This window comes from Macaca fascicularis, chromosome 17 (genome assembly GCF_037993035.2).
Source record: "Macaca fascicularis isolate 582-1 chromosome 17, T2T-MFA8v1.1".
In the NCBI taxonomy this organism is placed as follows: Eukaryota; Metazoa; Chordata; class Mammalia; order Primates; family Cercopithecidae; genus Macaca; species Macaca fascicularis.
The window spans coordinates 1,685,022-1,711,592 of record NC_088391.1 but is presented as its reverse complement, the minus strand read 5'-3'; the positions used below and the strand labels follow the sequence as shown (position 1 = coordinate 1,711,592).

The 26,571-nt window shown below is 38.2% G+C and overlaps 1 protein-coding gene across 30 annotated transcripts in view; it reads left to right on the top strand.

Annotated features, from left to right (window-relative positions):
• ZMYM2 (zinc finger MYM-type containing 2) overlaps positions 1-26,571 on the top strand; it is a 129,230-nt gene that overhangs the window by 81,191 nt on the left and 21,468 nt on the right. For all 30 annotated transcript variants that reach the window (XM_074021696.1, XM_074021692.1, XM_065533053.2 and 27 more), the window contains 7 exons: positions 11,830-11,995; positions 12,675-12,709; positions 19,475-19,604; positions 20,293-20,408; positions 21,898-22,069; positions 23,844-23,969; positions 25,615-25,709. In XM_074021696.1, coding sequence (XP_073877797.1) covers positions 11,830-11,995; positions 12,675-12,709; positions 19,475-19,604; positions 20,293-20,408; positions 21,898-22,069; positions 23,844-23,969; positions 25,615-25,709 — 840 coding nt within the window. The remainder of the gene's footprint in view (positions 1-11,829; positions 11,996-12,674; positions 12,710-19,474; positions 19,605-20,292; positions 20,409-21,897; positions 22,070-23,843; positions 23,970-25,614; positions 25,710-26,571) is intronic.

The window sequence follows — 26,571 nt, the reverse complement described above, 5'->3', positions numbered from 1 at the left end:
TTTCTTTAATATCTAGTTTATTGAGAGTTTTTTTTTTTTTTTTTTGAGACGGCATCTCGCTCTGTCACCCAGGCTGGAGTGCAGTGGCACCATCTCGGCTCACTGCAGGCTCCACCTCCTGGGTTCACGTCATTCTCCTGCCTCAGCTTCCTGAGTAGCTGGGACTGCAGGCACCCGCCACCATGCCCGGATAATTTTTTTGTGTGTGTTTTTAGTAGAGACGAGGTTTCACCGTGTTAGTCAGGATGGTCTCTATCTCCTGACCTTGTGATCCGCCCGTCTCAGCCTCCCAAAGTGCTGGGATTACAGGCATGAGCCACCGTGCCTGGCCTATTGAGAGTTTTTAACATGAAGGGATGCTGAATGTTATTGAAAGCCTTTTCTGCATCTATTGAGATAATCGTGGTTTTTGTCTTTAGTTCTGTTTATGTAATGAATCACATTTATTGATTTGCGTATGTTGAACTTAACTTGCATCCCAGTGATAGAGCCTACTTGATCATGGTGCATAAGCCTCTTCAATGTGCTGCTGGATTTGGTTTGGCAGTATTTTGTTGAGGATTTTGGCATTGATGTTCATCAAGGATATTGGCTTGAAATTTTCTTTTCTTGTTGTGTCTTTGCCAGTTTTTGGTATCATTATGATGCTGGCCTCATAGAATGAGTTAGGGAGAAGTCCCCCCTCCTCAAGTTTTTGGAATAGTTTCAGTAGGAGCGATACCAGCTCTTCTTTGTGCATCTGGTAGAATTGTGTTGTGAATCCATCTGGTCCTGGACTTTTTTTGGTTGGTAGGATATTTATTACTGATTCTATTTTGGAGCTCATTATTGGTTTGGTCAGGGATTCAATTTTTTCCTGGCTCAGTCTTGGGAGGGTATATATGTGTCTAGGAATTTGTCCATTTCTTCTAGATTTTCTAGTTTATGTGCACAGAGGTGTTCGTTGTAATCTCTGGTGGTGGTTCGTATTTCTGTGGGGTAGTGGTAATAATATCCCCTTTATTGTTTCTAATTGTGTTTATTTGGGTCTTCTCTCTTTTCTTTATTAGTCTAGCTCGCAGTCTATTAATCCCCTCCCCAAAAAAAACCACTTCTGGATTTATTGATCTTTTGAATGGTTTTTCATGTCTCAATCTTCTTCAGTTCAGCTCTGATTTTGGTTATTTCTTGTCTTCTGCTAGGTTTGGGGTTGGTTTTCTCTTGGTTCTCTAGTTCTTTTAGTTGTGATGTTAGGTTGTTAAATTGAGATCTTTCTAACTTTTTGATGTGGACATTTAGTGCTATAAATTTCCCTCTCAACACTGCCTTAGCTGTGTACCAGAAATTCTGGTACGTTGTATCTTTGTTCCTATTGGTTTCAAATAATTAACTGGTTTCTGCCTTAATATCATTATGTACCCAAAAGTTGTTCAGGAACAGGTTATTCCGTTTCCATGTTTGTATGGTTTTGAATGAATTTCTTAGTCTTGATTTCTAATTTGATTGTACTGTGATCCAAGAAAGTTTTGGTTATGATTTCAGTCCTTTTGCATTTACTGAGAAATGTTTTATATGTGATTATGTGATCAGTTTTAAGAGTATGTGCCATGTGACAGTGAAAAGAATGTATATTTTGTTGTTTTGGGGTGTCCATTTGCTTCTGTGCTGAGTTCAGGTCTTGAATATCTTCATTAATTTTCTGCCTCGATGATCTGTCTGATACTGTCATTGGAGCATTGTCTGGGGGTCTGAGTCTCTTTGTACGTCTCTAAGAACTTCCTGTATGAACCTGGGTGCTCCTGTGTTGGGTGCATTTATGTTCAGGATAATTAGGTCTGATGGTTGAATTGAACCCTTTACCATTATGTAATGATCTTCTTTGTCTCTTTTGATCTTTGTTGGTTCAAAGTCTGTTTTGTCTGAGGCAACCCCTGCTTTTCTCTGTTTTCCATTTGCATGGTAGATTTTTCTCCATCCCTTTATGTTGAGCCTATGTGTGTCAGTGCATGTGAGATGAGTCTCTTGAAAATAGCATACCAGTGGGTCTTGTTTCCGTATCCAAGCCACTGTGTACCTTTTAATTGGGGCATTTAGCCTGTTTACATTTAAGGTTAGTATTGATATGTGTGGGTTTGATCCTGTCATCATGATGTTAGCTCGTTATTTTTCTGTCTTGTTTATGTGGTTGCTTTATAGTGTCACTGGTCTGTACTTAAGTGTGTTTTTGTAGTGGCTGTTAATGGTCTTTCCTTTCCATATTTAGTGCTTCCTTCAAGAGCTCTTGTAAGGCAGGTCTGGTAGTGACAAATACCTTCAGATTTTGCTTGTCTGAAAAGGATCTTATTTCTCCTTTACTTATGAAGCTTAGTTTGGTGGGATATGAAATTCTGGTTGGCAAGTGGCACTGATGTTAAATTAAAAAAAAATGTTGAATATTGGCCCCCAATCTCTTCTGGCTTGTAGGGTTTCTCCTGAGAAGTCTGCTATTAGTCCGATGAGTTTCCATTTGTAGGTGACCTGACCTTTCTCTCTAGCTGCCTTTTAACATTTTTTTCTTTCATTTTAATCTTGTATCTGATGTTTATGTGCCTTGAGAATGATCTTTTTATGAAGTATCATACTGGGGTTCTCTACCTTTCCTGAATTTGAATGTTGGCCTCTCTAGCTAGGTTGGGAAGTTCTCATGGATGATATCCAGAAATAGGTTTTCCAAGTTGCTTATACTCTCCCCATTTCTTCCAGGGACACCAATTGAGTTGTAGATTTGGTCTCTTTACGTAATCCCATATTTCCTGGAGGTTTTGCTCAATCCTTTTTATTCTTTTGCTCTGTATTCTTGTCTGTCTTATTTCACAAGGCCAGTCTGCAAGCTCTGAGAGTCTTTCTTCCGCTTGGTCTATTTTGCTGTTAATACTTGTGATTGCCTTATGAAATTCTTGTAGTGTGTTTTTCAGCTCTATCAGATCAGTTACATTCTTTTCTATATGGGGTATTTTGTCTGTAAGCTCCTGCATTGTTCCTTGGATTGGGTTTCAGTGTGCTCTTGCTTCTCAGTGATCTTCGTTCCTGTCCATATTCTGAATTCTGTTTCTGTTATTTCAGCCATCTCTGCCTGATTTAGAACCCTTACTGGAGAGGTAGTACAGCCATTTGGAGGAAAGAAGGTACTCTGGCTTTTTGAGTTGTCAGGGTTCTTGTGCTGGTTCTTTTTTATCTTTGTGGGCTTATACTCCTTCAACCTTTGAGGTTGCTGTTTTTTTGTTTGTTTGTTTGTTTGTTGTTTTTTTGAGACAGGGTCTTGCTATGTGGCCTGGGCTGGAGTATCATGGCGTGATCTTGGCTTACTGCAACTTCCGCCTCCCGGGTTCAAGTGATTGTCAGCTTCCCGAGTAGTTGGGATTACAGGCATACGCCACAACACCCAGCTCATTTTTGTATTTTTAGTAGAGACGGGGTTTCACCATGTTAGCCAAGCTGGTCTCGAACTCCTGACCTCAAGTGATCCACCTGCCTCTGCCTCCCAAAGTGCTGGAATTACAGACGTGAGCCACTGTGCCCGGCCAATTTTTTTTTCTTTTATCCTATATTTGATGGCCTTGAAGGTTTAATTGTGGAATAAGGTGGATACAGCCAAGTGACTGTGTTTCTGGAAGATTTTAAGGGACCAGTGCTGAGTTCCCAACTCCTGGACTGTGTGCTTTAACTCTGGGGTACTTGTATCAGTGTCTACTTTATTCTGTCTCCTGGAGCTTAGGTATCCACTGCGCTGGGGAGACTGACATGTTTGGGGCCACTGATCACTACACTCGATGGATGGTGTCAAAGCATTTGGTAGTGAGGTGACAGCAGGATCCATCCTCATTGGCATGTGCCAGCAGCAGTGCAGTGTGGTGGAGTACACACTAGTTGGCTGTGGCAGGATGCTAGTTGGTGCTGGGGTGCCTGCCTCCCAGCCTACACTTGCCACAGTGGTGGATGCAATGTGGCTGGGGGGTGGAGTGGGGAGCCCCTGTCAGCTGCTGTGCCTGTGGTTGTGCTGATGGTGGTGGTGGCAGGGCGCTGGCAGGTGCAGGTCTTTGTGCATTCTCAGAGGGCTCTTGGTCGCTCAGGGAGGTGGAGTGTCCACTGTTTGTGTGCTCTTGGCAGTGTTGGTGAAAGGGCCAGGTTGTGGTAGGGGCGGGACTGACTGCTAAGGCTGTAACTGAAGTGTTATTGGTGGGGCAAGGTGGGGGCGAAGTGCACTCCCACTGCATGAGTGGCAGGGCAGGGTGCACGCGCACACGTGGGTGCTGGCTGGGTGAGGCAAGCAAAACCTGCCTGCACATGGCAAAGGGATGTGGGAAGTATCCGTGGGCCCCAGGGGAAGCTGCAGTGTGGGGAGGGAATGGATGGCGCTGCTGCATGTCTGTGGGGGCCACCCCACTGGGGCTCTCCAGTGGTCAGGTTCAGTCTGCCAGGGTAGAAGCTATGATGAGGGCTCCTAGGACACTCGAGGCTGACCTTAAAGCAGGTACTGTCAGACTAGGAGCCTGCAACAGGCCGACAGACCAAGGGCTGCTCTGGTCAGACTGGCCCCTTCTTATGGGCAAGGCTTCCCTGCAGAGTTCAGATCTGACAGTTGCCCTAGGGTTAAAGTCTCCTATGGGAGCAAGTTGATTCTAGGTGGATGGTCATCCTTGGCTGTGCTTCACTACAGAGGCCCCAGCACCAAACCCTCTGGGCTCCACATCAGCTGGCTTGCTGCCCCTACAACTTCTTTAAGCAGCTCTCCCTGCCAACTCAATTGTCCCTGCTGGTTGAAGGGTTTCCTCCTCCTGAGATTCCAGAGGCCTTGGCCAGAGCAGGTTGCTTTCTGCCAGTTCATCTAACTTGTGCCCTCAGCATATTGGGGGCCAAGAACAAGTCCTAGTGTGTGATAGCCCCATGCAGGTTCCTAGATTCCTTCCCCTTCAGACAGGCTTCTCTCTGTCTTCCCTCCTCTACTCCTGGTGCTTTCCCTCTGAAGATCTGTCAGGAGTGCGCCAGCATTCTCAGTCCCTCTGAAGATCTGTCAGGAGTGCGTCAGCATTCTCAGTCCCTCTGAAGATCTGTCAGGAGTGCGCCAGCATTCTCAGTCCCTCCGGGCAACTCTTCTAGCTGGCCGCGGCTAATCAGCCATCTTGCCCCAGCATCTACTTTTATAAAGTCAGTCTCTTTTCACACATTGCATTAATTTCTTCCTAGATAAGAAAATGAGTAAGTTTGGAGTGTGTGTAGTCAGAAAGATTACAAGGAAAGAGCATTAATTCCTATGTTGATAACATGGAAAACCATCTCAATGCCGAAACTTCATTGTGGGTACAGTTGTAAAGCATGTGAAGGCAGGCTGAGCACAGTGGCTCACTCCTGTAATCCCAGCACTTTGGGAGGCCAAGGCAGGCAGATCACTTGAGGTCGGGAGTTCAAGACCAGCCTGGCCAACATGGTAAAACCCCGTCTCTACCAAAAATATAAAAATTAACCATGCATAGTGGTGCATGCCTGTAATCTCAGCTACTCGGGAGGCTGAGGCAGAAAAATCACTTGAACCTGGGAGGTGGAGGTTGCAATGAGGTGAGATGGTGCCTCTGCACTCCAGCCCGGGCAACAGAGTGAGACTCTGTGTCAAAAAAAAAAAAAAAAAAAGCATGTGAAGACAGACATCATCATGACTTCAAAATTGTTAAGCCCTCTAAAGAAACAAATGAAATAGCTGAATATGAAGAACAGTATTTAGTTTACTTTATCAAGGTATTGGTATTAAAATGATACTACTAGGAGAATTGCAGGAGTTCTGGTGCAGTTCTTTAATATCTGCAGTTCACCATGTTAACTGGCATTGTAAATAAAAAGAGGAAGATGCTTTCCAAGTTAAGAGCTGTGAAGTAATTTCCAAGTTGTTAAGAGCTGTGAAGTAATTGAGACTTAAGAGTTTTGATGTACTTTTAAAAAAGTTACTTCATTGCTTTACTGTTGCTTCTGTATGATGTAAACTTTAAAAATGAAGGCTCAAATTTTAGAAATACACAGAGGACTAACATACGCTCTAAAATGTGTTTCTTTTAGTCTAAACCAATGTTTTGTTTATAGATATTAGTGTTTTTGAGAAATCCCTCAGAAAATGTTACTTCAGCGCCTTGGAATGCTTGATGTTAGTTCAGCACATACAAGTGCACTTTTATGCCCATTGTTTAGGAGGTTTTATTTTTAAAATTTTCTTTTGGATAATCTCAATAAAGGCATTTAGTGAGTACAAATTTGGAAATCCCATTTTATTTTTATGTCTATTTGCATTGTTTATCTTATTGTTTAAGACAGAAATTGTTACTATGTGATGATGATTTCCCTGTCATTTTACTGTACAAATATCTGCCTAATTGTAAAATTATGAATATAAAATTTTAATGTATAATAATCTTTCTTGGAGGATTTTTTTGTTGTTGTTCACAGCACATACTGAATGTATTTCTCTATTCGGCTTCTTTCTTTGAATGAATGATCTCCCAGCTTTAAAAAATATTACTGGGGCTGGGCGCAGTGGCTTATGCTTGTACTCCTAGCACTTTGGGAGTATGAGGTGGGAGAATCAGTTGAGGCCAGAAGTTCAAGACCAGCCTGGGGAACATAGAGCACATCTCTGCAAAAAAAATTAAAAATTAGCCAGGTGTGATGGCATGCCCCTATAGTCCCAGATACTCAGCAGGATGAGACAAGAGAATTGCTTGAGCCCAGGAGTTCGAGGCTGTGGTGAGCTATGATTACACCACTGCATTCAAGCCTAGGTGACAGAGCAAGACCCTGTCTCAAAAAGAAAAAAAAAGATTACTGAGAGCAGTGGCTCACGACTTTAGTCTCAGCCTTTTGGGAGGATGAAGTGAGGGGGTTGTTTGAAGTTGGGAGTGCTAGTCCAGCCTGGGCAATATAGCGAGACCCCAACTCTACAAAAAATAAAAAAATTAGCCAGGCATGGTGGTGCATGCCTGTAGTCCTGGCTCCTTGGGAGGCTGAAGTGGAAGGATTACTTGAGCTCAGGTTTTTGAGGTGGCAGTGAGCTCTGATCACACCACTGCACTCTGGCCTGGGAGACACAGTAAGACTTTGTCTCTAAATTAAAAAATATATATGTATATAGATAAGTTTGGGATTTGTTTCCCTCTTTGGGAAGCAAAGGTATGTTCTTTGGCAGAAGACCATGTTATTGTAGATGTTGCCATGTGTTCCGCTTTGCTGCTTATTTTAAAAGATAGTTACGTCTATTTTCATTTATGCAGAATTTAGTGATGAGGATTTAACGAAGCAGTGCTTTTCAGAATATACAAGAAATACATTAGTCAAATACCAAGTTACAATCATCTAGTTATGTTTAATGTCAGTATTCTGTACCTTAAATACATTATATATTCCTGCCTTATTTTAAACAGATTTTTGTATAATATACGTAATAACTTATTATATATTATACTAATCTGAGGAATAAAGGTAAGACTATTTTTGTTACATGGTAGAAATTTATAAAGCAAGTAGCAATGCTGATTTTTCTATACAATCAATATGCACCACAATCTTTGAAATGTGAAGAGTTGTCTCTCTTCATTCATCCTTGGTTTTTCTGCATGCAGCCATTGTTGTAATCAAATGGTAACTTTACTCTCTGTGCTTTCTACTTGAGTCAGATTGTATTTTCTTATACCCCCCATGCATCCCTTCTATTCACTGTTGCCATGATATCATCTTGAAAATGTGGTAAACTAATTATGGGGTCCTCCCCCTTTTATGACTTATCTTTTTTTATTTAAATACTCACAAGTTTATATATTAGCGCATTAAAACCTATGACCCTTACAAATCATTCTGGCTTATCAGAAAAATAAGCTTCAAGCCAAAGGAAAAAAGAGTGCTTCATCACAGAAACTTAAAAATCAACAGCTAGCCAATCTGGCTGTTATTTCATGTTTAGCCATGAACATTTCTTAAATGGTCATGCACACACATTGTATTTTTACCTTCTCTTATCTTTGCACTTTAGATTGAGAGACTACTACCTACAGTATAAATAACGTCTACATTTTTATTTATTTAAATTTAGTTTTATGCTTTAAAAATTTTTTTTCTTGACAAGTCACTGAATGAGCTGTGTTTTCTGGTTTATATCATGGTTTGCTTCTAGATTTAAAATAGAGATTTATTAAATCCTGTCTCTTCTAAACTGGAATAAGAAACGTGTGACATCATGCAACCAAAAGATGCTGAAAATACAACTAATGTATTTTTCTTCTCCCAGATACCTTTTTAGAAAGAAGTAGATTTTACTTTTCCTCAGGTAAATGTTTCCGGGCAGATTGAAAAACCAGATAGTTCTTTTGATCTGTGTAAGTTTAAAAGTTTTTAAGAAAAAGGATTTAGTATTGCAATGCAATAATAGCTAGAAGGTGTTTGATAAATTGGTAAAGATAATATTTCAAAAGGTCCACTGTTTCTCAAGGCTGTGTCTATTAAGACCTAAGCTTTTCTTAAACCATATTACTTCCGATTGCACAGGTTTTTAACACAGATTTTGATTTGTTTTCCAAACAAGTAGCAAACGGTGGCAATATTAAATTCTTAATACAAATGCCCTCTAATAGTCTTAACAGTGTGATTGATGGGCTTTAAATTAATAATATTAGACTTCTATAATTTTTCTTTATAAACTGCTATATCCATTTTTTAAAATTGTTTTTGAAATTAATTTTAGGAAAAGAATATTTAATATTCGAATATTGCTTTAAATGTATCTTTTTGGTCACCAGACAATTCCTATGCTTTGCGTAGTACCCAGTCACCTTTTATCACTGCATTCTTTTTTTTTGTAGTGAATCACTCTACTGTGCTCAGAAAGCTGTATTGAGAAGTCATAAAGGATTTCTGTTTAAAATGTCTGTAAAATACCCCTATCTTTTTCATATTCATGGTTCTCCCCTGGAAAATTAGGTTTGTTTGGTGAAATAGGGAACAAATAAATAGGAAAGTTTAAAAAGATGTATATATCAACGAAAAATGAAAAGTTGAAACTATCCAAGAAGTAAAAGGGACTGGGTCAGGATAGGCTGAATGACCTTTTGCCAGTTATTGAAAATGAAATTTCTGTTTAGTGATAGATTGGATTAAGGTTTTTGAATCAGAGTTTAGTACCTGGCTGTTACTTAGATTTGTTTGAACCTGTGATTTTTTTTTTCTCCTCCTCCTTAGTTTGCTATTCTTGATTTCACAATGACAAGAAAACCACAAAATAGATGATGCAGTATTTTTAAAACCAGAGACTTATGTCCCATTTATTTCATTTTTAATGGTGTCTTAGTAGTTATTTTTTGCAAATGGCTAGGGAATGCATCTTGGAGTGGAGTTGTGTTGGTGTTGGTAAGGAATGATGATCATTAATGATCTTTTTAAATTGGCCATCATATTTTAACTGAATTCCATACGTTTTACTAGGAGTTTGCATAAGTGGATGTAAAAGAAACAAAAGTTCACAACCTCCAAAATTTTGATTGTGGCATTAAACTTCGAATTATTAGTATTGAGTTCTCACTATTTTTTCAGGCTGAAAAAATACATGCCTATTTTGTTTAATTTGTAAATTGGTGTTCATCTTGCCCCTTTTTTCTTTGGGTAGAGGGAAATTATCTAAATATGTTTTGAATCTTTAAAAGAAGAAGGGAGCTTCAAGTATTGGTTCTATAAAAACCAAGTGTCAAATTGTAGAACGATGAAGTGATTCCATTGTTCAAATTCTTTAGGTGGAATGTGTTTGATTTTATGCCGTTGACCTTCCAAATTATTGTATAAATGGCAGTACTACTCCTAAGAGTCATCATAGTACGTATAATGATTTGAATTAATACAGATTTCTATTTTAAAGGTCAAATCAAGAATCTTATAGCATTTTATTTGTATTGTGTTACGATATTTATTCTCTAGTCATTTATAGTAACTCATTTTGTCTTTATTGCTTAGTGTACAGGATAAAGCCTGGGTTTTGACTTGGTTGTCTGCTTTTTGAATCCCATCTCTGCATTTTTAATATTTGACCTTAGTTATTTAATCTTTTTAGATCTTAGTTTGCAGTACCCATTTTGCGGGGCTGTTGTGAAGATTTATAGAGAGAAGATACAACGGGTTTGGCTCTTATTTCAGGTTCTCAGTGAACAATGTAGTCAGGCTGTAACTCTACTTTCGGTTCTTGCGCTGTTCAGAATCAATGAATAAAGTATTAAGCTTCCATTTCCTTCCTTTATGCTTTGTCTCTTTTTTTGAGCATAAATTATAAAAAGGGAAAAAGAAACTGAAAGAAAGAAAAGAAACCCTGGAACAATTCTATGGTTATTTTGAAGAACAGTCTCGCTGGTGAGAATTTAACAAAGGGTCTTTTTTATTATTGAGTGAAAATATGATCTTGGTTGATATTAAGTGCTGTTGTTAGTGAGATGATCATATAATACCATCAGCAGTATAAAATTTGTATTCACAAGTTTTTGGACAAGAGTCGTGATATTGGCATCACTTAGTAGTCATAATTTGTACTATAAATCTTCATTCACTTAACATTTATTCAGCAGGAGAAATACCTGACCTGGAGAAAAAAAAAGAGCCTGTGTTCTAACCTTGGGGTATGTTTGTTATGTAAGACCTGTTTGTCAACATAGTCATTTGTTAATATTCCTGACCAGGAATTTTGACGTGGCATTTGTAGAATTCCTGTTGAAATTGTAACGTGAGAAATTTCAAAATCCACAGTGTAAAACTCTAGATTAGAGTAGTAAAGGAAAAGCTGTAGCCACAATTATTATGAACTGCAAAATACTTAACAGTTATTACTTTGTCAAAATTTCAAAGCTGGTAAGCCAAAGGGTAATTGAAAAAAATAACAGTAGTTCATTTCTAGACCAGAAACTTAAATTATGAAAAGAACTGTATTTGAAATTATATCATTTTTCTGTATTTGAAGATATATCGTTTATATTTTCTTCACACTCATTAGTCAAGATGTTAAGAAATAGTGAAAATGGGCAAAATCTAGGGAAATTAAGATCCTAAAAAACAAAAATCTGTCTCAAGATTATTGATTCACCAAAATAAAGTACATTCTTTGAATTTTAATTTGTTTTTCTTGTATCATTTTTTGGTATTGCAAGTTAAGTTGTGGACCCATTGGGCTGATTGTTTTCCTAGATGTGGGTCAAATCGCTTGTCTTATTGGTATTACTGGTTTTCAGAACATTTAAACATTGAGTGTTTAAAAACATGAACTCAAAGTTCTTGTTACTAAAATTAAATACATTTATTTATTAAAGCTTTTCAAATTTATATTAAACTGTTGAAAAACTGAAATAGTTCAAGTTAACATCCATAAATTTCCCATCATAAGAGCTTGCTTCAAAATTGCCTTTGCCTTGTACAACAAACCTGGGAAATCCGTTCATTACTCATAAATGTTCAATATAATGGTAGGAGACGATTCTACCAGTATATTATATGGCCCTCAAAAGTATTTAAAGACATTAAAATACATTGGTTTGGTCTACCAATATGTATTTAGTTATCCTACCTTTGTGATGCTGGTCTTTGGCTCCTGGTAAGTATAGGATGGAACTTTGTCAATTGAGAAATTGCTTCTTTTTTTTTTTTTTCCACTTTTACTTATTGTACATTTTACTGTTTATAAATGATTTATATTATAGTTCTATTTTTCTTTATCACTCACGGTTTTATCACATTTGGCAATAATCACTGATAAACTTCTGGAAATCTTCAAAAATAATTTGCAATGTCTGAAACCTTCCTTTTTAAATTAAGGCTGCAAGGTGTGACTGTTGTAAATCTCAAGGAACTCTTAAAGAGCGAGTTCAGTGGCGTGGGGAAATGAAACATTTCTGTGATCAGCATTGCTTACTGCGTTTCTACTGTCAACAAAATGAGCCCAACATGACAACTCAGAAAGGACCTGAAAACTTGCATTATGGTATGTAATAATTTAGGTGATAACTTGAAAACCCTGTAAATCAGTCTTTACGTAGTTCTGAATCCAAAACACTGATAATGAATAGTTGATTTTGGAGATAGCTTAACAGCAACTTAAATTCCGTAGATTCTCTGGGTTGAAGCACCCTTGTATATTGTTTTTATAAATGTATTGCTTTTTGTTTTATTGTCTTTTTGAAATTTCATGCTAATTGAGAAAACAAGGTGTAGTTGAGAGTGAGGAGAAGCTAAACAGCGTTATAACACAAATTTTAAAAAGAATAGACATCTACCTATCATGTATCATCTACAATTTTAAATGCAAATTATTTTTAGCAAATCGAATTGCTAGGGAGTAGGTTGGGAGGAACAACAAAAACCCTTTAGAAGCTGTAATTTAAAAAAATATATATATATCTTTTAAGATATAAATCTAAGAATATATAATAATATTTCCCCAAAAGCAGTGTATACTTTCAGAGGGGGCAAAAGGAAAAAAGGATTAATTTATTTACCTGTATATTTCTATACTTTATACAAATTTGAAATTCTTCCCTTAAAATGTCTAAAATATTTTCTTTAGTCACAGTTTAAATTAGTGAAATTTAATGAGAAATAGGGATTTAGAAAATTCTGAAGAAAGAGTATTTTTCTTATTTTAAATTTTTTATGTTTTTTAGATCAGGGTTGTCAGACGTCTCGAACCAAAATGACAGTAAGTATTGGTGAACTGGAGTGCTAAATTGTGACTTTTTTAATACGGGGTAAAAAATAATTAGGCAATTTAATGTGATCATAACGGTAATTATTATTATTATTATTTTTTTGCTTAACTGAGACAGTGGAGTATTCAGCTGAATTGTATTAATACCAGAGACTGTCATACATGCCAAGGAATATAAAGGAGAGTTAATTATAGCCTCTCCTCACAGTGGGACAATAGACATAAGCGATATTTGAGTTGATGGATGTTTCCATAATAGATGCATCTTTAAGACAATGGCAATAGTATGTTTGAAATGACTATTTGTTCTGAAAGATACGAATAAGCTGACTGTAAACAGTTGAGTAGAAGATAGCCAGATAGGCATGAAAAATAGGAGAATAATAACGTGCTAAGCACATGTGTATTTGGCAGAACTACTTACTAGAGCCAAGCTGGAAGGGGTCTTTGGTGGAATAATGGAAAATGAGGCTGAAGGAATAGGCTGAGGCAGATTAGTGATGGCTTCATGCATTTATCTTTCAAGTAGAGATCTGAAGATACATGTTGGTGGCTAGAATTTTTTGAGTTTAAAAATTTGGGAAATACGCAATGTGTCCTGGATTTTTTTTCCTCCTATTTATTTTTCTTTTGGTGTGATATATCAAATTCTACTTCTGTTAGCATTTTAAGAGTTTTGTAGGTTGATGTTGCTAATGACTACTAAAGATAAGAGGCAATGCTTTTGCCACTCCGGAGAGTGGTGGGGCACTGCCTGGCTTGGCATGCTGCATCTTACAGCTGTCACCAGCGGTGGATCCTGGTATTGCTCGCATCCTTACCCGAGCAAAGCTCTTCAGGAGTCATTTATCGGCAATGAAGTCTCTGGGCTAGTTCTTGTTGTGTTACAAAAGAACAGATCGGTGGTTCCAACGCCGACTACTCATTAGAATCACCTGGCAAATTTTCAAAACCTTCCAGTGCCTAGACTCCAACCCAGAAATTCTGTATTTTAAAAAAGTTCTGGCTGGGCACAGTGACTCATGCCTGTAATCCCTGCAACAAGGCAAGTGGATCACCTGAGGTCAGAAGTTCAAGACCAGCCTGGCCAACATAATGAAACTCCATCTCTACTAAAAATACAAAAAGTTAGCCAGGCGTGGTGGCGCGCACCTGTAATCCCAGCTACTCAGGAGGCTGAGGCAGGAGAATCGCTTGAATCCGGGAGGCAGAGGTTGCAATGAGCCAAGATTGTGCCACTGCACTCCAGCCTGGGTAATAAGAGTGAAACTCCATCTCCATTAAAAAAAAAAAAAAAAAAGAAAAGTTCTTCAGGATTCTAATATGTAACCAGAAGTGAGAATCACTGATATAGATGAAAATTGTTATTTTTACATTTATTCTATTCAGTGTTTGTTTTTGATGTTAATAGTTGGACAGAATCCTAGAAAAATAAGAATAGTTTTTCCTTGCTTTCTCTATCCATATGCCCCCTTATGGAAATAATAACATTTTAAAATCAGATAATTTTGGAAGTATGTAAAGCATTCACTTGAATTATCTCATTTTAATACCAGAGACTTTCATCCATGCTGAGGGTATGAAAGATGACTATTCCCTATTATATACTTATATTTATAAGGCAACTCCTCAACCTTGTTTCAAAGGTGTGTGCTTTTGACCAGAAACCCTTTCTATTAGCATGATATTAAATATTTTTCTCCTCCTACAGGGCTTGAACCGAACTGTATGGCGGAGGTTAGAGGAAGCGTTATTGATAGGGAAGGACTTGAACCGAACTGTATGGCGGAGGGTAGAGGAAGCGTTATTGATAGGGAAGGACTTGAACCGAACTGTATGGCGGAGGGTAGAGGAAGCGTTATTGATAGGGAAGGACTTGAACCGAACTGTATGGCGGAGGGTAGAGGAAGCGTTATTGATAGGGAAGGACTTGAACCGAACTGTATGGCGGAGGGTAGAGGAAACGTTATTGATAGGGAAGGACTTGAACCGAACTGTATGGCGGAGGGTAGAGGAAGCGTTATTGATAGGGAAGGACTTGAACCGAACTGTATGGCGGAGGGTAGAGGAAGCGTTATTGATAGGGAAGGACTTGAACCGAACTGTATGGCGGAGGGTAGAGGAAGCGTTATTGATAGGGAAGGACTTGAACCGAACTGTATGGCGGAGGGTAGAGGAAGCGTTATTGATAGGGAAGGACTTGAACCGAACTGTATGGCGGAGGGTAGAGGAAGCGTTATTGATAGGGAAGGATAAGTAAGGCTGCCATTGCAGCTGTTGCCTTTTGTCGTATAAAGTCCTCTCCCATCTTTTCTTCTTTGTTAGCTTTTGGAATCTTCTAATTCTCCACCCATAAACTTCAAAGGATAGGAGCTTAGCTGTGTAATTTTGGGCAAGTTACTTCACTGTTCTTTGTGTAAGTTTATTTGAAAAATCAAGATGAATGTAGTACCTACCTCATGATGAATCCTAAACCATGGTAGAGCTGTTTTGTTCCAGACTTCATAGAGGCAGTATGTATAGTGAAGAACAGAAACTTTTGACATCAGGTGAATCTTACTTGAATCCTGATTTCAGAACTTTTAGCTCAGTGCCTCTTGCCAGATTGTATCACTTCTGAGTCTCAGTTTCCTCATAAGTAAAATGGGAGTGATAAAAAGTCCTACCTTTTGTGGTGTTAGGAGTGTGCAGTAAGATTTGGTGCTTTTCATAGTCCCTGGCATCTAGCAAATACTCAACAGATGGTGGCTTTTGTCATTATAATTTTTATTCTTTTGGGTCCTACTTCAGCATACACACATAACTGGATCCTGTCTATTGACTAAAAAGTAAAAAACATTAGAAAAAACAAGTTTGGTTCAAGTGTAGATTTTCACCAAGTGGCATAGTTTATTGACATAAAGTAGTATTTGCAGAATGGCAGGAAGTGCAGCATCAAGCAATCCCAGGACGTCTATGACTTTAGATCCTCTCTTTTGGGATGTAGAGTATTTTCCAGTTCAGACCAAACTTTCCTAATGCCTGGTATGTAACAGATACTGTTTGCTAAGTTATTCTCTCCATTATACTATGGTGGAAATTGAGGCATAAGAGATCGAGTGACTTGCCTGAGGTCACACAGCGGTAGCTGTAAGTATAGTTGACCCTTGAACAACATGGATTTGAACTGCGTTTGTCCACTTCCACATGGCTTTTTTGTTTTTTTTCCTAACCAAACTTGGATGGAAAATAAAGGATTTGCAAGGCAAATTTGAGGGCAGACTTTTCATATGGGTGAGTTCTATAAAGGCTGACTGTGGGAGTTGTGTATGCGCAGATTCTGGTATGAGGAGTGGGGTAGGGGCTTTGGCGGATGGTGGTGGTCCTAGAACCAATCCTCCACATATACTGAGAGAGAATTGTGCAGTCAGTCCTCATTCATGGATTTCAAATTTGCCTGCCCACCAAAATTTATTTGTAACCCCTAAATCAATACTTAAGGTGCTTTCACAGACATTTGTAGATGTGCAGAGTGGTGAGAAATTTGAGTTACCCAATGTACATGTTCCCAGTTGAAGTAGAACAAAGCAATGCTGTGCCTTTGTGTTTCAGCTCTCATTCTATAAACAAGTATCCTTTTCTTAGTCTAATGAGTGTCAGGTTGTTTTGTTGTTTGCATTTTTGTGTTTTTTGTTGATGATTTTTATTGTTTAGAAGGGCCGGGAAGTGGTGTCTAGTGTCACTAAGAACAAGAAAGCTCTGATGTACCTTATGGAGAAAATACTGTTAGAAAAGTTTCATTTAGGCATGAAGTTATAATGTTCTTGGTGTGAGTTCAGTATTAATGAATCAACATAACCGTACATCTAGAAAAAGAAAGAGGAAATTTGCCAGTCTACCTGAGTGCTATAGTAACATCTCTAGTTTGTGGTACAGCTAAGGAAAAGATAGAGTAATGACTAAATGTATGGATTCGTGAGATTATGACCTTTTTTTTTTTTTTTTTTTTTTTTTTAAAGCATACTGAACAGCTTTCAGCCCACCACAGGTTAATCGAGGTTAGGAAAATGTTAAACTCTTCTTGGCTATGTGAGAGCTAGCTGGCTTCCACATTTTAAGGCCATGTGGTATGAAACATGTTAAACTTGAAGTTGAGGTGAGTTTTGCAGATCAAGATACTATGGAAGAATACTTGCAAAGTGTTATACAGGGAAAAGGTTATATGGAAGAGCTAGTTTTCAGCACTAATGGGACTGGCTTGTTTTTACAAGGTCGTTGGGATATGAACCTGTGAAATGCCCTTGGCCTTAATTCATCCAAAGAGTATGCAAGCTTGTTATTGTATACCAATGCCAAGGGCACCTTTAAATGCAAACCCTTAATGATATACAGAGCTCAAAATTCTTGAGCACTTGCAGGGAAAAATCTGAAGTATGTATCATTTCCATTGGAGGTGGGACAAAAAAGCATGGATGATGCCCAGTATATTCTGGGATTGGTTTCACTGCTTCATCCTAGAAGTTGAACACTATCTTCAGGGTGAAAACTTAGCCTTCAAAGTTTGATTTGTGGGTAATGCCCCAGTTCATTGCTATGAAGAACTTGAAAGTGCCCACCCCAATGTAGGAGTTATTTTCATGCCCCCAAATACTGCGTCTCTTCTCCAGTCCCTCAGACGGCATTTTAAAGGCTTTCACGGTGCACCACATGAGGGAGCTTTGTAACAAGGCTTGTGAGGCTTTCGATGCCAACAAGGAAACCACCATGGATAGACTCCTGGAAGCAGTCACAATATGCATCTTCTTGATTATGGCCACACAACCTGGGGGCAGTATCAAGCAGGCTGTTGATAACTGCTGGGAAAATGTTTGATCAAACTGAAAAGGTGTTACAGAAATTGTAAAGAACGATGTTAAAAACACAATGTGCATCACACAGCAAATGAGCATAGAAGGCTTTGGCAACATGAAGGAAGGTGATATCAGAATGGAATTCTGTCTTGGGAAAAATTGTCAATAAAACAGAAAAATGGCCCTATGCTTGAGCACAGTCTCAAGTTTAAGTACTACTGAGAACATGACTTGAGATGCAAAAGAATCTGAGGTTAAAAGCTAAGCTGCCAAGGCTGACACAATTTTTGGAGCCAGTTTGGGTAAGAAAATCACTGACACTGTCAACAAGGCACAAGAGCCAGTTATACAACCTCGGTTTTCATGGGACACACCAAGGTTGAGAGGTCAGACCACACAGTTCAGTGTCTCATCACACATCCTGCAGCTCCATCCACAGTGAAATTTTGTTAATGTTTGTTTTGTTTTTGCTTTGTTCTTGAAACAAAGTCTAACTCTGTCATCCAGGCTAGAGTGCAGTGGGATGATCTTGGCTCATTGCAACCTCCGCCTCCCAGGGTCAAGCGATTCTCTTGCCTCAGCCTCTAGAGTAGCTGGGACTAGAGGTGGGCACCACCATGTCTGGCTAGTTATTTATTTATTTATTTATATTTTTACTTTTTAGTAGAGATGGGGTTTCACCATGCTGGCCAGGCTGGTCTCAAACTCTTGACCTTAGGTGATCCGCCTGTCTCGGCCTCCCAAAGTTCTGGGATTACACATGTGAGCCAATGCACTCGGCCAGCTTTTGTAAAACTTTGACTGCTTGATTTTTGTTTATATTTTTTAGGACTTTATTTGCATAAAGGCACAGTAAACAGTATGTGTTGTTTATGTACACACATAAACACAGTGTTGTTTATGTGATCACTGTACAATATGTGGCGAACTGTACAGTGCATGTGCTGTGTGAGTGCTGTGCAGTATGCGTGTGCTGTATTTGTACTGTGTTTGAGTTGATCTCAGTAGTGTATTACACAAAAATACTCTAATGAAATATTGTTTTATTATTAAAAAAATACTGTATGAAGTATCTTTAACAAAATTACGTATTGATCAGTTGATGAAAACATTGTGACCAGAGGCTCACAGGAACCTAATCTTGTATTTCCCATTGAAGCAGCAGTTCATTAGTCATTGTTTGGGGCAACTGTATAGAACACAACTATTCTGAATTATGTACCTACATTTTCTCCATATCAATAGGTGATGTGGAGAGTACCTTACCTTTACTCCCTTATGCTCTTATCTTCCACTTATTTCAGATTTTATTTATGTGGGGTTTTGTTTTGTTTGCAATGCAAATAATGCTACGGTGAACTTAGTGCAAAATGTCTGAGAGACTGCATCTGTAGAATAGGTTTCAGAAATTGTCATTGCTGGGTCACAGGAAATATACAACTTAAAGTTTGAGGATATCTTTGGTAATTGTTTTCGTTTTTCTTTTCAAATTTATAATCATATTTAATGCCATTTATCCAGCAGAGGGAGCTAGAGTATCAGAGAGCCATAATAACTGTAAGATCTTCTTTTTCTGAAATAAATTTAAAAGTGCCTAAGTGTTTTCATAGTTCAGGTTTGCAACCTTGATTTTGTACTTAAAAGTTAGATTGTCTTTTTTTTTTTTTTAATCATTCTAATGGTATCCTTTGAAGGTGATATAAATCTATAGAATGAACAATTGCTACCACTTTGCTAGTAGTTAGGATAGATTCATATTGATCCTTATAGATTAAGAGTATGGTGAACATAGTGATAATAGCATAATTTGGTTATCCTCTTCTGCTTTTGTGTGTTCCCTTCTTAGTACTGAAAATCCTTCATTGACACCAGGAAGTACTGAAAATTAGACATAAAAGTAAAACTGTTTCTCTTTGCTTCTCCATAGGGTTCAGCACCACCCCCTTCTCCAACACCTAACAAAGAGATGAAGAACAAAGCAGTTCTTTGCAAACCTTTAACAATGACAAAAGCTACTTACTGTAAACCTCACATGCAGACCAAATCTTGCCAGACAGGTAACTTAGGACAATGTGACTTACATACTTCCCCATACCTTCATCTTTACATGCTTTTCTTGAATGGAACAGCCTCCAGGATAGATTCATTTGGTCACTTTGTCATTTTCTGTTGATTTTGCTTATCTAATTTTAGATATTACCTGGAGAATACAGCATCTCATTTTAAATCATTATGATCAATCTCTGATAAAGGCCTAGAATACAAATTATGTCGAAGTGAAAAAATACTTTATCAAAAATTTCCTCTTTCCCTGTGATTCGTAATGGTAACAATTCTGTTTCCTTCCTGTCAGAATGAGATGAAATTATTCAAACATGTATTTTTTATCAAATTCACAGTGTTATCTGTATTCTAATTATTTGATTAAATAAGCCTTTGGGGAGGTTGTTGAGGAGAGTATGGTAGGGTATCTGGAACTATATAGTGTTTTTAAAGGATGTTTTCTTTCTTAAAAAAAAAATCCCTAAATTCTATTTGTATTTTCTGTACGTTAGAACAGCTGCTGCTTTCTTTTAAGTTACCTAACTTGTAAAAACTGGGAATTTAGAGAAATTCTAAATTCTGAGGTAGTTAAATTTAACTACTGAGGTAGTTAAATTTTTCTTGATCAAATTATTTTAACATTAAACACCTGTATATAAGTGTTAGTTAACGTTGCTCCTTAAATATGTTTTGTGTTTTTAGATGATACTTGGAAGACAGAATATGTTCCAGTGCCTATCCCTGTGCCTGTGTATATCCCAGTTCCTATGCACATGTACAGCCAGAATATTCCTGTTCCTACTACAGTTCCTGTTCCTGTAAGTCACATTTTCAGTTCTTTTTCATTTTGAGATTTAGCAGGCACAGTTGGGAACACAATGTACAGTTGACCCTTGAACAACAAGAGTTGGGACTCCATGCATCCACATATGTGGATGATTTTTTTTTTTTCCAATAAATATGGGCGGCCCTCTATATTGGCAGGTTCCACATCCGTGACCAAACACGGACTGAAAATACAGTATTCTGCCTGTAATCCCAGCACTTTGGAAGGCTAAGGTAGGCGTATCTTCAGCCCAGGAGTTCAAGACCAGCCTGGGCAGCATGGTGAAACCCCGTCACTACTAAAAATACAAAAAATTAGCCAGGCACAGTGGCGTGTACCTGTAGACCCAGCTACTTGGGAGGCTGAGGTAGGAAGATTGCTTGAGCTTGGGAGATGGAGGCTGCAGTGAGCCGTGATTGCACCACGGCACTGCAGCCTGCGCTACAGAGCAAGTCTTTGTCTCAAAAAAAAAAAAAAAAATTATTTGAGGATGTGCAATCTGTATAGAAGGCTGACTGTAGGGGTGTGGGACTTGAGTCTGCGTAGACTTTGGTATCCATCCACAGGTGGTCCTGGAACCAATCCCCTAGAATTCTGAGGATAACTGTAGTTGCAGTTACTAGTTTAATGAAGCTAATAAAACCATCTTTACCTTTCTTCAACAGTTAACTTAGATTTGGTTGTATCTCTGTTGTCATGATTGATTGCTTTGTGTGTAAGTATGTATGTGTTCATCCTCACGAGTAACATTTTGCAGATGTCTGTGCCTGCTCTATGCATACTGAGTTTTATATTTGGGTTCATTTTCAAAAGAAGTATTTGTGGGCCATGTGCTCACACCTGTAATCCCAGCACTTTGGGAGGCCAACATGGGCAGATCACCTGAGGTCAGGAGTTCGAGACCAGCCTGGCCAACGTGGTGAAATCCTGTCTCTACCAAAAATACAAAATTAGTCGGGCGTGGTGGCGCACGCCTGTAATCCCAGCTACTGGGGAGGCTGAGGCAGGAGAATCACTTGAACCCAGGAAGCAGAGGTTGCAGTGAACTGAGATAGCGCCATTGCACTCCAGGCTGGGCAACAAGAGCGAAATTCTGTCTCAAAAAAAAAAAAAAAGAAAAAGAAGTATTTGTGAAGTCATAAGGTTTAGAACTGAAACGTAGAATTTCATATAAAATATTATTTTATCCCAAATCACTTGCAGTACTTAGAACACTGCTGTGTCGGGGCTTGGCTGTTATAGTACCCTGGGGGACAGAAATACTTCAAAAATTCTTTTTCTTTAATTTGTATTCCAAAAAGTAGATGTTTGTATTCTAGGCTTTCTTGTCACAGTTAACATCTTAGTTTTATATGTGTTCTTTTCAAAGCTTTTATCCAGTGTGATATGATAAAGTAGATCATGTGTCAGAGTAATTTTTAATTTGGAAAAATATCTTTTAATGTTTAGTAAACCTAACTCAAAATGATTTGGTTAATTAGGTGCCAGTTCCTGTGTTTCTGCCTGCTCCATTGGACAGCAGTGAGAAGATTCCTGCAGCAATTGAGGAGCTAAAAAGCAAGGTTTCTTCAGATCCTCTTGATACAGAGTTGCTTACAATGACGGATATGATGAGTGAAGACGAGGGGAAAACAGAGACTGCCAACATCAACAGTGAGCTACACTAGATTATACCTGGCGAATAAGTGTTACCATTGGTTATTTATAAGTATTGTTCCATTGGTTATTTATGAATATTGTTACCATTGGTTATTTATAAGTATTGTTACAGCACTTTCCAGGGCATATAATTTTGTTTCAGTTTATGTGGGGGTGAGGAAAGCATTGTAACAAATATATTTTATATTAAGAGATCTACACTATATTTAGCCAGGTGCCCTCGGACACATATCCGAAGCAGGAATTTGGTCTTTGGTCTCTGTTATAAGCAGGATTTGACTTGTAAAATCCACTCAGAGTTCCTCTTGTTAGTGGAGTGGTACAGATACAGAACTATAATAACTTGTAGTAGACTCTAATAGTGATCAGAACTCTTCTTTTGTAGTAGTTATCCCTAGTTTTTTGATTTTTTTGAGATGGACTCTTGCTCTGTTGCCCAGGGTGGAGTGCAGTAGCACGATCCTGGCTCACTGAGATCTCTGCCTCCTGGGTTCAAGCTCTTCTTCTGCCTCAGCCTCCTGAGTAGCTGGAATTAACAGGCACGTGCCACCACGCCCAGCTAATTTTGATATTTTTAGTAGAGACAGGGCTTCACCATGTTGGCCAGGCTGATCTCAAACTCCTGACCTCAGGTGATCTGCCTGCCTCCCAAAGTGCTGGGATTACAGGTGTGAGCTACCACACCCAGCACCTAGATTTCTTTTATTGCTTATACTAATAAAATAATTTGCATTACCTACACCAGAGTTTATCTTAACCTCTGTTAGGGTAGTGCTTGCGCTACATGGTATATAACATGATGAGTGTGTTGTGGATGGTTCTAAGTCACTTAGAATATTTATTTTCCACCCTTAACCCTCTCTTGATACCCAGAGTCCTATTTCAACCTTGAGCTAATTCTTACCCTACCCTAGAGAACAATCAAAATACTATAATTTTCTCTGGATTTAATAATGAGACAGTGTTTTTGAAGCACTGTGGTAAGAAGTTGTGAAATTAGTTTAGTGGGTTGCAACCAGTGTTTTTGTTTAACAAAAGAAAAACTAAGTGGAGCAGGGTAAAAAAAATGACAATGTGAATCCCTTCTAGAAGGGTAAGTATTATTTTGTGAAACCAGTGTGTATACAGATGGCTTTCTGTTCCTTGCCATCACCTTGCAGTATGTGCTGGATAAAATGCATTTCTTACCATGACTATAACACAAAAACACTTGAAAGCAATTGATCGAACCATTAAAAGGCAGTTGTTAATAAGCATATATTGAACGACTTGAGAAACCTAGGTCAAAATTCAAAGAGTATTGAAAACTACAGTTGTCTACCCTCATTAGTTTGTTTTTGACAAAAAGTTGCTTTTAGAAATACTTTACTTGTTGAAGTTGTTTTACTATCAAAGTGTACCTATTAGCTTTTGAAGGGAGTCTTCCTATAAAATTTATAGGATTGAAAGTTTTCATGTGCTTGTGACTAATTATAATTATGAGGTTTATAGTGGTTTACATTTTGAGATAGTTATATATATAATATGCCCTTTTGTGACATTAAACATATTTTTTTATATTGCATTTAAAATTAAATGACTTGCTTTTGCAGATTAAATAACATTTTTTTTTATATTGCATTTAAAATTAAGTGACTTGCTTTTGCAGATTAAATAACGTATTTTTTTATATTGCATTTAAAATTAAGTGACTTGCTTTTGCAGATTAAATACAGACACCGCTGGGGTTCTCTGTTTGATTCCTAATGACAGTGTGGATTGATTTCAGGTGTAATTATTGAAACAGATATAATTGGTTCAGATCTTTTGAAGAACTCTGACCCAGAGACACAGTCCAGCATGCCTGATGTACCATATGAACCAGATTTGGATATCGAAATAGATTTTCCCAGAGGTACTCAAAACCTTTATGACTATGGAATTGAGTTATGGAGTCAACTGTGGTTATGATAATTTACCATTTGATGTTTGTGTCATTGCCTTTTAGCAGTGTTCATATTTTTGTTGTTGTTATTTTTTTAAACTCACCTTAACAGTTAACTTCATATTTTTTTTAACTGTTTTTTATTTTTATTTTTATTTTTTTAAAAACCCACCTTAACAGTTAACTTCTGGAATGAGATCACTTGAGCCCAGGAGTTTAAGACCAACCTGGGCAATGTGGCGAAATGCCGTCTCTACTAAAAAATATAAAAATTAGCCAGGATGGTGGTGCATGCCTGTAATCCCAGCTACTTGGGAGGCTGAGGCAGGAGGACTGCTTGAGTCCAGGAAGTAGAGGTTGCAGCGAGCCGAGATTGTGCTACTGCACTCCAGAGTGAGGCCCTGTCTCAAAAAAAAAAAAAAAAAAACCTCTAGAAGTAATTCTTTATAGAAAGTTTAAAGAAGTGTTTGTGTCCTTTCTAATTTAAAAAAATTGTTAGCATCTAGGTGCGGTGGCTTATGCCTGTAATGCCAGCACTTTGGGAGGCCGAGGTGGGTGGATCACCTGAGGTCAGGAGTTTGAGACCAGCCTGGCCAATGTGGTGAAACCCCGTCTCTTCTGAAAATAGAAAAATTAGCTGAGCGTGGTGGTGGGCACCTGTAATCCCAGCTACTTGGGAGGCTGAGGCAGAATTGCTTGAACCTGGGAGGGGCTGCAGTGAGCCAAGACTGCGCCGTTGCACTCCAACCAGGGCAACAAGAGCAAAACTCTGTCTCAAAAAAAGTATATATATAAAATATATATATATTTTGTATACATATGTAGCATTTTTTTAAGATTCCCTTTGAAAATTAAGTTTACCTTCAAAGGAAAAATTATTTTCAAGTCTTTTGTAAAATAAGCATGTCACTTTTCATTATTTTCTTTTTTTTTTTTTGAGACAGAGTCTCGCTCTATCGCCCAGGCTGGAGTGCAGTGGCGCGATATCAGCTCACTGCAAGCTCTGCCTCCCGGGCTCACACCATTCTCCTGCCTCAGCCTCCCAAGTAGCTGGGACTACAGGCACCCGCCACCATGCCTGGCTAATTTTTTGTATTTTTAGTAGAGACGGGGTTTCACCGTGTTAGCCAGGATGGTCTCGATCTCCTGACCTTGTGATCCGCCCACCTCAGCCTCCCTAAGTGCTGGGATTACAGGCGTGAGCCACCACACCTGGCCTCATTATTTTCTTAATCCATGGATGGCTAATGAGCACCCTGAGTAGAATGTAAAACGTTAGTTTTTGTAAAAAACATTTAATAGATTGAATCAGATTTGTACCGATACTATTTAGATCTTATAATTGGATTCCAGACTGTAGTAATTTTTCTGATATCATACATTTTCATGAAAATTCTGTGTTGATATTCATTTTATATGTTTTTAGGAGTTTGAACAGGGTTTGTCAGAACTTACACACCACGTTAGATACAATGAGTCATTTACTCCCCAGCCCAGCCCAGATTGTCCCCATGTACGAATGCTGGTTTACATCCTGTGGTTATTTGTTGGCTGTGTTTATGTAACATCACCCTGTGCTATTTCATTTAAAATAAAGTTCTGATTTGGTTGTCAGCTGCTGAGGAGCTTGATATGGAAAATGAATTTTTATTACCACCTGTTTTTGGTGAAGAATATGAGGAACAGCCCAGACCTCGATCTAAAAAAAAGGTACATTCACTTAATAGCCTATATAACAATATCTCTCTATAGGCAAACAGGGATACAGTGGTCTTTTAGTGTGCCTGAGAATATGGGAACACACTTTGTTTTCTAGGCTGGAAAATAATTTAAGAGGTAACCTATTTTTAAGTAATAAAAATATCTCAGATTTAGTTGATACTTCAACTAAACTTTCTTGATGCAGGGTCAAAATAGAAAACAGTTGCTAAAGTAGTAAGTTCAATTCTTTCACAAAAATTTAGACTGTTTTCTAGGGAGCTGTTTTTTTCCATCGTTATTTCTGATGAGATTATCAGCGGGGTTGAAGTATACAGTTTATTATTTCTGGTATCTTTTAGGCATACACACATAGAAAGACATGCTGGACAGTTTGATCATTCAGTGGACCAAATCTACATGCGTTAACAACTGTAATTGTTATGGTATTCTGCCAACTTTCTGTGTTTCTGACTTCCAACATAAAGCAGGTTTTAAAAATACCTTAAGAGTGATAGCTTTCACAAATTGTCTCCAAAAGAAAGAAAAAAAAAACTGAAAAGGGAGAGAATACTTGCAGTAGAATGAAGGCGGACTTCTCGTTGACACCAGACACAACAATTAACTCAAAATGAGCCATATACCTAAATGTAAGAGCTAAAAACATAAAACTCTTAGAAGGAAACATAGGCCTAAATCTTAATGGCCTTATGTTAGGCAGTTTCTTTGGTAAGATACCGAAAGCACAGGGAAGAAAAGGAAAAATAAATAAACTGGACTGCATCAAAATTAAAAACTTTTGCATTGCGAACAATGCCATCAGGAAAGTGAAAAGGGGGCCAGGCACAGTGGCACCTGTAATCCCAGCACTTTG